Raw genomic sequence first — 13,126 nt, 5'->3', positions numbered from 1 at the left:
GTCACTAGGAAAAGGCAGGTATTAGTAATGGGAGATTCAATCATTAGAAACATAGCTGGGTTTGTGATGACCAAGAGAACCGTATGGTGACTTGCCTGCCTGGTGCGAAAGTTGTGGATCTCTCGAGGCATCTGGATAGATTTATGAGTAGTGCTGGGGAGGAGCTGGTGGTCATGGTACATGTAGGTACCAATGACATAGGGAAGGGTAAGAGAGCTCCTGGATGCCAAATTTAGGCTGCTAGGGAAGAGACTGAAATCTAGGACCTCTATGATGGCATTCTCAGAAATGTTCCCAGTTCTACATGCAGGGCCAGGTAGGCGGGCAGAGCTTCAGAATCTCAGTGCATGGATGAGACAATGGTGTAGAGAGGAGGGGTTTAGATTCATTAGGGACTGGGGAAACTTTGAGGTTAGGGGGAGCCTATACAGGAGAGATGGGCTCCATCTAAACCAAAGTGGAACCAGACTGTTGGCGCTTAACATTAAAAAGGTTGTAGAGCAGTTTTTAAACTAGGAGATGGGGAAAGCCGACTGCTGCAGAGGAGCATGTGGATTGGACAGAGACTTCTCTTAGAGGAGACTCCCTTGAAAGAGATTCTCTATGTTACAGTCAGGAGCAGAGGATGGAAGAGGATAATGTAAGGGCCAGATCAAACGAGAAACATTCACATAAAGAATTGGACACATCAGAAAAGAGCAGACAAATAAATACTGACAAGTTTTTAAAGTGTTTGTACACAAATGCTAGAAGTCTAAATAATAAGATGGGTGAACTAGAATGCCTCGTGATAAAGGAGGCTATTGATATAATGGGCATCACAGAAACCTGGGGTACAAAATATATCGTAAGTACAATGCGGGGTGGAGGGGGGAAATAGGGGGAGTGGTACTATATGTGAAAGAAAATGTAGACTCAAATGAGTAAAAATCTAAAGTGAATCCACATGTTCCATAGAATCTCTATGGATAATAATTTCATGCTCTAATAAGAATATAACAATCGGGATCTATTATCGACCACCTGACCAGGAGAGTGATAGTGAAGATGAAATGCTAAGGGAAATTAGAGAGGCTATCAAAATGAAGAACTCAATGATAGTGGGCGATTTCAATTATCCCCATATTGACTGGGGACATGTCATCTCAGGACGAAATGCAGAGAAAAATTTTTCGATACTTTAAATGATTGCTTCTTGGAGCAGCTGGTACAGGAACCCACAAGGGGAGCGGCAACTCTCAATTCAGTCCTGAGTGGAGCACAGGAGCTGGTCTAAGAGGTAACTATAACAGGAATGCTTGAAAATAGTGACCGTAATATAACAACATTTAACATCCCTGTGGTGGGAAGAACATCTCAACAGCCCAACACTGTGGCATTTAATTTCAAAAAGGGGAACTATGCAAAAATGAGGGGGTTAGTTAAACAGAAATTAAAAGGTACAGTGACTACCGTGAAATCCCTGCAAGCGGCATGGGCGCTTTTTAAAGACACCATAATAGAGGCCCAACTTAAATGTATACCCCAAATTAAGAAACACAGTAAAAACAAGAGCCACTATGGCTTGGCTTAACCATGTAAAATAATAAATATCAATAGGTATATCTCCAATTATTATTTATTTATCTCCTAGAACTGGAAGGGACCTCGAAAGGCCATCGAGTCCAGCCCCCTGCCTTCACTAGCAGAACCAAGTACTGATTTTTGCCCCAGATCCTTAAGTGGCCCCCTCAAGGATTGAACTCACAATCTTAGGTTTACAGGCCAGTGCTCAAACCACTGAGCTATCTGGCATCTTTTAAAAAGTGGAAGTCAGATCCTAGTGAGGTAAATAGAAAGGAGCATAAACACTGCCAAATTAAGTGTAAAAATTAATAAGAAAATCGAAAGAGGAGTTTGAAGAACGGCTAGCCAAAAACTCCGAAGGTAATAACAAAATGGTTTTTAAGTACGTCAGAAGCAGGAAGCCTGCTAAACAACCAGTGGTGCCCCTGGATGATTGAGATACAAAAGGAGCACTTAAAGACGATAAAGTCATTGTGGAGAAACTAAAAGGATTCTTTGCTTCAGTCTTCATGGCTCAGGATGTTAGGGAGATTCTCAAACCTGAGCTGGCTTTTGTAGGTGACAAATCTGAGGAACTGTCACAGATTGAAGTGTCACTAGAGGAGGTTTTGGAATTAATTGATAAACTTAACATTAACAAGTCACTGGGACCAGATGGCATTCACCCAAGAGTTCTGAAAGAACTCAAACGTGAAATTGCAGAACTATTAACTATGGTTTGTAACCTTTCTTTAAATCGGCTTCTGTACCCAATGACTGGAAAATAGCTAATGTAACGCCAATATTTAAAAAGCGCTGTAGAGGTGATCCCAGCAATTACAGACCGGTAAGTCTAACTTCAGTACTGGGCAAATTAGTTGAAACAATAGTAAAAAAAATAAAATTGTCAGACACATAGAAGAACATAAGTTGTTGGGCAAAAGTCAACATGATTTCTGTAAAGGGAAATCATGTCCTACTAATCTATTAGAGCTCTTTGAAGAGGTCAACAAACATGTGGACAAGGGGGATCCAGTGGACATAGTATACTTAGATTTCCAGAAAGCCTTTGACAAGGTCCCTAACCAAAGGCTCTTACGTAAATTAAGTTGTCACGGGATAAAAGGGAAGGTCCTTTCATGGATTGAGAATTGGTTAAAAGACAGGGAACAAAGGGTAGGAATAAATGGTAAATTCTCAGAATGGAGAGGGGTAACTATTGGTGTTCCCCAAGGGTCAGTCCTAGGACTAATCCAGTTCAACTTATTCATAAATGTTCTGCAGAAAGGAGTAAAAAGTGATGTGGCAAAGTTTGCAGATGATACTAAACTGCTCAGGATAGTTAAGACCAAAGCAGACTGTGAAGAACTTCAAAAAGATCTCACAAAACTAAGTGATTGGGCAACAATATGGCAAATGAAATTTAGTGTGGATAAATATAAAGTAATGTACGGTGGAAAAAATAACCCCAACTGTACATACAATATGATGGGGGCTAATTTAGCTGCAACGAATCAGGAAAAAGATCTTGGAGTCATTGTGGATAGTTCTTTGAAGACGTCCACGCAGTGTGCAGAGGCAGTCAAAAAAGCAAACAGGATGTTAGGAATCATTAAAAAGGGGATAGAGAATAAGAGTAAAAATATATTATTGCCCTTATATAAGTCAATGGTACGCCCACCTCATCTCAAAAAGATATACTAGCACTAGAAAAGGTTCAGAGAAGGGCAACTAAAATGATTAGGAGTTTGGAACGGGTCCCATATGAGGAGAGATTAAAGAGGCTGGGACTTTTCAGCTTGGAAAAGAGGAGACTAAGGGGGGATATGATAGAGATATATAAAATCATGAGTGATGTGGAGAAAGTAGATAAAGAAAAGTTATTTACTTATTCCCATAATACAAGAACATGGGGCCACCAAATTAATGGGCAGCAGGTTTTAAACAAATAAAAGGATGTTCTTCACACAGCACACAGTCAACTTATGGCACTCCTTGCCTGAGGAGGTTGTGAAGGCTAGGACTATAACAGCGTTTAAAAGAGAACTGGATAAATTCATGGAGGTTAAGTCCATTAATGGCTGTTAGCCAGGGTGGGTAAGGAATGGTGTCGCTAGTCTCTGTCAGAGAGAGGAGATGGATGGCAGGAGAGTCATCACTTGATCATTACCTGTTGAGCTCACTCCCTCTGGGGCACCTGGCATTGGCCACTGTCGGTAGACAGGATACTGGGCTAGATAGACCTCTGGTCTGACCCAGTACGACTGTTCTTATGTTAAAATATACAGAAATACAGTTTCTTGATAAAACTAATATTTGGTTTTTTTTAAATATTTACAAAAAATATTGTACTGGTAATACAGCATCATTTTAGCATGTGTTTTTTGGGTTGGGGAAAAACTTTGGGCTTTATTTTCAAAATAGCTTGTCACTAATCAGCTCCTGTTTAGATATGTACTTAAGTGATAAGTTCCTGTTAGGCAAGAAGTGAGGCAGCCAGATTTTGTGTGTTCTCAGTTGTCATAAGCACCTGGATGCAAAGCATCTTTGAAAATCTGGCTGCTTTTGGATACCTGCACAGAGGCAAAATTCTTTAGAAAAACCAACCTTTATCGCTTGTGAAATCTAAGGCTATACTGTAATTAGAAACTTTGAAATGTATATTATGGTCGATAATAATCCGATACTGCATTTCTGTTGAAGTACAATTTGAAAAATATATGTAATTGTAAATGAAATATAAACATCTTATGTTTCATATCTCTTATTCACACAGGTTTCCAGAATGGAGGAGCAGGTAAACAGCTTAAAATTGTCAAATGAAAATTTACAGAAACATGTGGAAGATCTTTTGACTAAATTGAAGGAGGTAAGAAAATCTTTTCTAAACTGTAATCTAGTGTGGCAACATTTAAGATTACTTCAGTATTTTAACTAGAAAAATTATCTCCCATATCTAATAGAATTAAGTACAATACTACCCTAATCTGCACCATTGTACCAAGGTATTGTTGGGATTGCCAATCTATAGAGGGGAGGGAGTTTACATTGCAGGCTGCAGTGTCCAGGCAAAGCAGGAAGGACTCCAATAGGGGAAGAGTATTAGTATTAACTTACTACTCTCTTTCTTATTAAGCAACTTTGGGCAAAGGTGGGTGGAAGGAGGGTAGGAGTTTAAGCAAGCTTTTACTTAGGGCCAACAGCTTCCAACTTTTACAAAAGTTCCAGACCTTTTTTTGTGGGGAGGGCGGGGAGGGAAAATATCCGCCTGTAATATTTGCCACACAGTGTTGCAGCTTTTTGGAAGTGTATGAAAGCCTAAAAATAAAATTGACTGGCATATTTTCATTATCCATTCTGAGAGAAATGCAAAGAGTAAAAATTGGAAAAGAAACGTAGAACAAACTAGATCTCTCGATTTTGTTGTACTTAGCCAATGGTACATACGACTGAAATATTGATAAAGAAATGTAAAAGTGTTTTTAATGGTTTGTGCCACAACCTGATGTTTGCTTTTTCATAGGTATGTATCATTTATGTGATTGAATCATGTTTTCTCAAATGTAAATTAAAATGGCTGGGTTTGGGAAAAAATCAAACTTCTGATAGAGAGGAAAAAGAATCTCATTCAATAACTTGCTCTTTTCCACATTGTTCGGTCTGTAGTACTGTATATCTGAGGAAACATTTTTGTTTTTGAACTTCTATGTATTCTAACAGCCACAGTATAATTCTTAAACTTATAAAAACCTCACTTTGAACATAGGAACTGCCGTGCTGAGTCAGACAAATGATCCATCTATCCTGGATCCTGTCTTCCGGCAGTGGCCAGTGCCAATTCTTCAGAGGAAATGAACAGAACCAGGCGATTGAGTGATCCATCTCCTGTTGTCCAGTCCTTGTTTCTGGCAGTCAGAGGTTTAGGGAAACCCAGAATGTGGTGTTGCACTGCTGGCCATCTTGGCCAAGAGTCATTGATCCTTCATCAACTTATCTAATTTTTTTTTTTTAACCCAGTTATACTTTTAGCCTTCACAACATCCCCTGGCAACAAGTTCTACAGGGTGACTGTGCATTGTGTGAAGACGTACTTACTTATGTTTGTTTTAAACTTGCAGCTTATTAATTTCATTGGGTAACCCTTTGTTCCTATGTTATGTCCTTATTTACTTTATCCACACCATTCATGATTTTATAGACTTCTATCATATCTCTCCTTCGTTGTTTCTTCTCTAAGATGTACAGTCTATAATTTTAATCTCTCCTCATGTGGAAGTTGTTCCATCCCTTTAATCATTTTTGTTGCCCTTCTCTGTACCTTTTCCTATTCTAATATATCTTTCTTGAAATGAGATGACCAGAACTGTGCGCACACAGTATTCAAGTTGTAGGCATACCGTGAATTCATATAGTGGCCTTATATTTTCTGCTTTTATTTTATCCCTTTCCTAAATGTTCCTTTCGCTTTTTTGACTGCTGCTCCAGATTGAGAAGATGTTGTCAGAGAACTAGCCACGATGACTCTAAGATCTTTCTTACAACTAATTTAGAATCCATCATTTTGTATGTATAATTGGGATTATGTTTTCCAATATGCATTACTTTGCACTTACCAACACTGAATTTTGTTTGCCATTTTCTTCTCCCATCACCCAGTTTTGTAAGATCCCTTTGTAACTCTTTGCTGTCAACTTTAGACTTAATTATCTTGAGTAACTTACTGTTGTCTGCAAACTTTGCCACCTTACTGGCTTGCAACTGAAACAGAACCAGTGCTATGAATTCATGTTTTTTATTCATCAGGCAAAAGAACAGCAAGCCGGTATGGAAGAAAGATTCCATAATGAACTAAATGCCCACATAAAGTTATCCAACTTATACAAGGTAAGTTTGGGAATATTGGATAGATTCATATTGGAATTATATAGAAGTAGGTCCAGGGTTTGGAGTGTGGTACAGGTCTGACTATTTTCCCAGAGCTATATTTCTGCCTATATAAAGTGTTAATGTGAGATGTGGGGATGGTTCTCTTCCTTAATCTTCCAAAGTCCTGTTTAGTTTCTTCTGGCCAATAAGACTTTTATCACATGCATTTTCATTAAAAGGAACAGATCTCTCAAAAACTTCATAGACAACATAGGACACTATGCATAGATGTGCTCTGACATATTGAAAGAAGGATATGGGAAAATAAGCTTGGGTTGAGCAGTTGATGTGGCCGAATGCTTGAAATGGCCATAACTTTGTAGGCTGTGGTAATGATGGTGTTATATTTCACACTGCATTTAAAATTTTACATTGCTCAACTCAGACCTGCTATTTTACTTCATTCTACAGACTAAGCAAAACTGCATTTAAAATAATAGAGGAAGTATCTTACCTACTGTATGGAATTTCCTTGTATTGTAAATGTGTTAATAATGATAAAATGCCAAGCTCAGTAATCAGTGGTCTTAATCAATGCCCGTGCAAATTATTTTGTAGTCTTGCAATATTCCTCTGCATGGCTTCTAAATTATTCTCCTTAACCTCTGAGGATAGGACAAGAAGCAATGGACTTAAACTGCCCTTGCAGCAATTTAGGTTGGACATTAGGAAAAGCTTCCTAACTGTCAGGATGGTTAAGCAGTGGACTAAATTTCCAGGGAGGTTGTGGAATCTCAGTCATTGGAGATTTTTAAGAGCAAGTTAGACAAATACCTGTCAGGAATGATCTAAATAATAAGTCTTGCCATGAGTGTAGGGGGACTGGACCAGATGACCTCTCAAGGTCCCTTCCAGGCCTATGATTCTCTGAATTATATGTATGTGTATGTATACTTATATTTAATAATATATAAATAGAAGTTTGCTGCTCTTTAAGTATATAAAAATAAATATTTGCTTAACAAGGTTCATTATACATGAGGTTTTTATGAAAACAAATTTTGTTTATAAGAAAAATCTACAAAAAATCTAATTGGTCTCTAATTTTTGTGCCACAGTTTTTGAGTGTCCATCTTATATAGGGCCGATTTGCAGAGTTCCTGAACATCCACAGTGTCTATAGACTTCAACAGGAATTGTGGTTTCTCATCATCACTGAAAATCAGATCCTTGCTCTCTAAATCTGGGCACCCAAAATTAGAGGCAAATCCTAGAGAGGTGTGGGCCTTGAATTCTTTCTGCTTCAGTTGCTCTGCCTTTAAAATGGAGGAAAATGTTTTTCCACAGTAGTGTTACAAAGCAGTAATTCTATTGTTTGTACAGCAAATCACACTGAGATTCTCAAAAGAAGGAGCTATTCAAGTGAAAAGTATAGTATAAGTGCTAACTTGCCAGAAGCATTTATATCTAAGAACGAAAACCTCATACTTTAGAAAGTTTATAAATTTGATTTTTTTAATAGAAATCTGGGCACCTAAAAATACTGCTGCAATACAGCCATGCAAACATGTTAAATAACTTTGGTTATGTCAACAACTGACCATTTTCTTCTAAAATGCTTCTTCTAGCACCTGAATTTCAAGACCTTTAATTACAGTTTTGCTGGGACTTACACTAAGGGACAACTGTTTCCAATTAGAGTAATGCCATGGCGTGTGTTACATATTTATGCCAACAACTTGTTGATTCCTGACCTCTGAGGAGCTACCTTATTTGTAACTGTTCAATAACAAAAGATTAAATAATACACTTGTATTTAGAGTGCTGCAGATGATTCAGAAGCGAAGAGCAATGAGCTGACACGAGCAGTAGAGGAGCTGCACAAACTTTTGCAAGAAGCAAGTGAAGGTGAGAAGCTACTAAAAGAATTGCATAATTTTTAATGATTTTGTTTTCGGTTCCTGTTTAGTTAAACAGTTTGAGTAAAAACACTCCCAAAACAGCGGCAGTTGTGAAGGGAATTTTTTCTCTGTTCATCTGTGGGAAATGTTATTTAAATATTGTGTTGAATTGTCTTATTATAGTTATAAAAAATTTTTCATGCATTCCCATGATGTCTGAATGTACTTGTAGAATTTTCTTAACGTTATTGTGATTTTGAGAAGATATAATTTCTGCAGAATGTCTTTAAAGAAATTTGACCTGTGTCTTCATATCAGTCTCATTATTTTAGTTTGGCTTGTCCTAATCTTGCTGTTTAATTTTTAGCCCTCTTCTGCATTCAGCAGAATACCAGTTAATGCTTTATTTCTAAGATGAATGATTTAATGTCTTTCTCAAAGGACATCTAAGAAATCTCTTTAAAGATACTTTTGTATACTTCACTCTTTTTAAAGAGAGAAAAAAATTATATGTAATTTTAGCTAACAAAGCAACAGAGGACCATTTGGCTGAGATGGAGGAGTCTAAAACTGCAATGGAAAAAGAACTCAGAGAGAAAATTAGCAAGTTAGAGAAGGAACTGGAGAATGCTAATGATTTACTTTCTGCTACAAAACGTAAAGGTAGGATAACACGTGAACTTTTTGTATGTGCCAGATTTTATATACTAAGTAATTTTCAAAAAGGGGTTTTGTATTGCAATTTCTAAAGCAAATAAGTGTACTAAATCTTCATCTTAAAACATAGGATAGTATCTGGGTACAATATTATATAGTAGAGATCAATCTAAATATATCTGCTAGAGTCCAAATACCAGAGAAAATCAATTACTGTTGTGTTTTGTTTTAATTTTATAAAATGTGGAAGGTAGCACTTTTTTTTTCTTTCACCCTACTAGAGTGTCACTTGTAGTTTGGCACAGTTGAGTTCTGCCAGCCATTGTATTTCAGGGCATCCCTGCTATTTAAATTGTTTGTTTCCATTTTGTAATTGAAGACAATCTGACAATGAGATTGTTTGAACACTTTATAACTAGATTGGACAAAGCGCTATAGAATATATTATAAAGAACAATTTTACACTAGAATTAGGTGTATTTTATTTCTAATTTATAAGATTTTTAGAACCAAATGGAATTTTTTCCTAATCATTATTTTTGAGGAGGTTGATAAGACCTTATTTGTAGTGGTTGTTGTCTATGTACAGTATGTGTGTTTGTCGTTGAGCATATGTGCATAGTATTTGTGTACTAGATATAAAATGTATCCATGGAATACTTTCTCTCTATTTTATATATGATTTGATATATGTTTTGGGGTTTTAACCTATCCAGGAGCCATACTGTCTGAGGAAGAGCTGACAGCCATGTCTCCTACTGCTGCAGCGGTAGCAAAAGTGGTGAAACCTGGAATGAAGTTAACCGAGGTAGATGGAATTAGTTTATTATAAATTGACTCAAAATCCATTTCTCTATTTGGGTCTTTGACTAAAATCTTTCTTACAACATTAACAACATGGATACAAAGTATTTACTCAAGTGTCCATGGCCCTAATCCAGCAAAGCAGTTGATCGCTGCTACACTTTGGAGGTTCACTCGGAACAGTATGGGTTGTGTCACTGCCTTCCCTGTAATCCTGGGTGCATCTGTGCTCTGCCTCTTTGGCTCAGAGTGCTGACACCACCAGCCTGCTTACAGCATAGTGACCTTACCCTGACTTCCACCAGCCTGGTTACTCCTTGCAGGATGACACCAAGGCTCTTCCAGTCCTGAGTCTCCATGGAACAGTCTGCTTTGTACTACTCAGCTCCTTTCACTGTAGCACTCAAACCATATCAAGTTTACTGCTCCTTTAAAGACACAGTACACAGCACCAGCCTATTAGTTTGGCTAAGGATTTTACTCTTCAGTTTGAAATGCCACACTCATATGGTTGTGTAATAATACAGGATTAAGTTTATTAACAAAGAACAGATATTTAAGTGGTACCAAGTAGGAGGAATTAAGATAGAAATGGTTACAAACGAACAAAAGTAAAAATATGATTCTAACTTAACAAACTAGAATCTTTTTTCTTCAAAGTATTTTTTTTCACCACAGTCATTCTTCCAGCATGGCTGGCCAGTCTCAAGCCAGGATCCAACATAGAACCCAGAGTCTGCTTTCTTTGTCTCCTCAGGTGAAAGATGCCAAAATGGCTTTCCCTCTCTTCTCATATGCTCCTTATCTTTGTTTTTGAAGTCAGGAAGCCTTCCTTGCGGCTCAGCTTGCTGTGTCCACCAGGAAGCTGATGTCATGTTAATTTTTGCAGTCTCCTCTCCCACATGGTTTATCTACTCCAATTGCTATTTTGATTGCTTTGTTTACCTTTTATGTGAATATACTTCCATTGTCTCTCCTTGCTCAATTACATTGGCGACGCCATTCAAGCAGGTGGAACCGCATTCTTTTGTGCCTTAAACCCTATGTGCCAAGCACATTTTAAGAACATGTTTCCATCACCCATTTATAATTTTTCATATATCACCTCGCACAATATTGTTAATGACTGTCATGTTACTAGTTTGCATATGATACCTCACATGACACCATTTAGATACAGACTGTGATAACAGTGAGTTGGGGTGCACTGACCTGGTCAGGCTTCCTGAGACTAACTGTTAGATACCAGGGACCCCCTTGACCCCTCAGATGCTCTAAGGCAGGGGTTCTCGGACCTTTGTACTGGTGACCCCTTTCATATAGCAAGCCTCTGAGTGCAACTTCCCTTATACATTAAAAACACTTTTGTATATATTTAACACCATTATAAATACTGGAGGTAAAGCGAGGCTTGGGGTGGAGGCTGACAGGTCTTGACCTCTCATGTAATAACCTTGCGACCCCCTGAGAGGTCCCGACCCCCAGTTTGAGAACCCCTGCTCTAAGGGTCACAATCACGTGATCTAAATCAATGGGTTTACTCACATGCTTAAAGTTAAACGTGCTAAAATGTTGTGCTGGGTCACCGTCTCAGTGGGTTAAAAAGCACTAATGTCAAGGTTTTTTATGAAACATAAAAAGAGAGAGTGTTTCTTCAGTCCTGAAAACGTCTTATCCAATCATATGTGAATCTGGTCATCATTTTATTTGTGCACACCAGTTTTTTACAATGATGAGAGCCTTTCCTTCTGTCACTGTCATATAGGATGCTCCGAACGTGTCAAAATAAGCTGAACTTTAAGGTGTTCTCTATGATGGAACTAATTTGTACTTTTGTAGAAAGAATGGATTTAGTTGTATAAGATTTTTTTTATTATCTTCCTTTTCTTGTTCTCTCCTTTCTCCCACCACTAAAGATACTGATTCCAAAATGAAACATTTTGTTTACTGCTAAACTTGGTATTGCTAAGGTTTTTATTGTTTGATCTGCCATCTATGAATTTTGATCTGGCTGATATCTAGTTAGAACATATTTAAGATTTGCCCTATTATAGTTCGTGTTGAATTGCTGTAGTTACACAATAACTTGAAAAATGGCGAGTATTGCATTAGGGATGATAACATCACAGAATATTTGCATCATTAACTAATATAAAGCTTAAACCAATTAGTTATTCAACTCAGAGAATGCAGTTGAAAAGATTACCTTAATATAAAATCTGTTACAGAATGTGATGTAAAATATGTATATCAAATGTGTGAATTAATAGTCATTAGATAAGTGTTTTTTGAGGTGATTGGTTACACTTTTCAAAAAAATGTTTTCTTGACACAGCTTTACAATGCGTATGTGGAAACACAGGATCAGCTACTTCTGGAGAAGCGGGAAAATAAGAGAATTAACAAGTATTTGGATGAAATAGTACAGGAAGTGGAAGCCAAAGCACCAATTTTAAAACGGCAACGTGAAGAGTATGAACGGTCACAAAAAGCTGTAGCCAGTTTGTCTGCTAAGCTTGAACAAGCTATGAAGGTCAGTGTGGATATTAAAAAAGAAAGACAGGAAATAACTTGTATAGACCATGCAGAAGATTTATTGTGCTAATCCCCTAAATTTGTAAAGATAGTGAATGGATTCTAGTAAATGATGTGTTGTGCAGAAGAAACTGTTTTGTGCTTTCCAGTTTTGAGCGGTTATGGACAAGATTGTTCATAATCTCTGTTACAGTTCTAGAACAGTGTGTTTACTTGTAGTCTTGTGACCTTCTGTGAGAAGAAAACAAATTTATAATTAAGGCCTTACATAGCTGATCTTAATTTGCAAGGGAGTACCAAATATAGGGGATTGAGTAACTAAACAAAATGGGATTTAGATTCCCAATTCCATTTAATTATCATGGAAATTGGGTTTCCAAATTCTTTAGGCAGCTTTGAAGAATATAATCCTATAATTTTACTGTGTGGCGTTACGAAAAGTAATTGAAGTGTAATCTGTAAAAGTAATTATTTGGTTTTTTACTTTTGATTGTGGAAAATGACACTCAGACTCCAGCCTCAAAGGAGTAAACAAATACTTGGTTGCTTTGAGGCACAATAGCTGTATTTTTACTACAGTTATTCAGAAAAAAAGTCACCATATTTGGCGTGATCACTGTAGCAGGAAGTGTTGATCAATTCTGAATTTATAGATGTTTTATGTAATTTTTTTTTTTTTTAAATAGGAAATTCAGCGATTGCAAGAGGATACTGATAAAGCCAATAAGCATGCTTCTGTACTGGAAAGAGAGAACCAAAGACTGGAAATACAAGTGAAAGACCTTTCACAACAGGTTAGAACAAATATTACTTATTTC

General features: G+C 37.3%; 1 protein-coding gene across 4 annotated transcripts in view; it reads left to right on the top strand.

Annotated features, from left to right (window-relative positions):
* Positions 1–13,126, top strand: part of TPR (translocated promoter region, nuclear basket protein) — a 73,654-nt gene that overhangs the window by 10,884 nt on the left and 49,644 nt on the right. For all 4 annotated transcript variants that reach the window (XM_050961353.1, XM_050961351.1, XM_050961350.1 and 1 more), the window contains exons 7-13: positions 4,322–4,414; positions 6,349–6,429; positions 8,232–8,319; positions 8,835–8,975; positions 9,686–9,777; positions 12,109–12,306; positions 12,995–13,102. In XM_050961353.1, the coding sequence (XP_050817310.1) occupies positions 4,322–4,414; positions 6,349–6,429; positions 8,232–8,319; positions 8,835–8,975; positions 9,686–9,777; positions 12,109–12,306; positions 12,995–13,102 (801 nt within the window). The remainder of the gene's footprint in view (positions 1–4,321; positions 4,415–6,348; positions 6,430–8,231; positions 8,320–8,834; positions 8,976–9,685; positions 9,778–12,108; positions 12,307–12,994; positions 13,103–13,126) is intronic.

This window comes from Gopherus flavomarginatus, chromosome 7, assembly GCF_025201925.1.
Source record: "Gopherus flavomarginatus isolate rGopFla2 chromosome 7, rGopFla2.mat.asm, whole genome shotgun sequence".
Taxonomy (NCBI): Eukaryota; Metazoa; Chordata; order Testudines; family Testudinidae; genus Gopherus; species Gopherus flavomarginatus.
The sequence above is the reverse complement of the archived record's forward strand: the minus strand, read 5'-3'. Positions and strand labels throughout refer to the sequence as shown.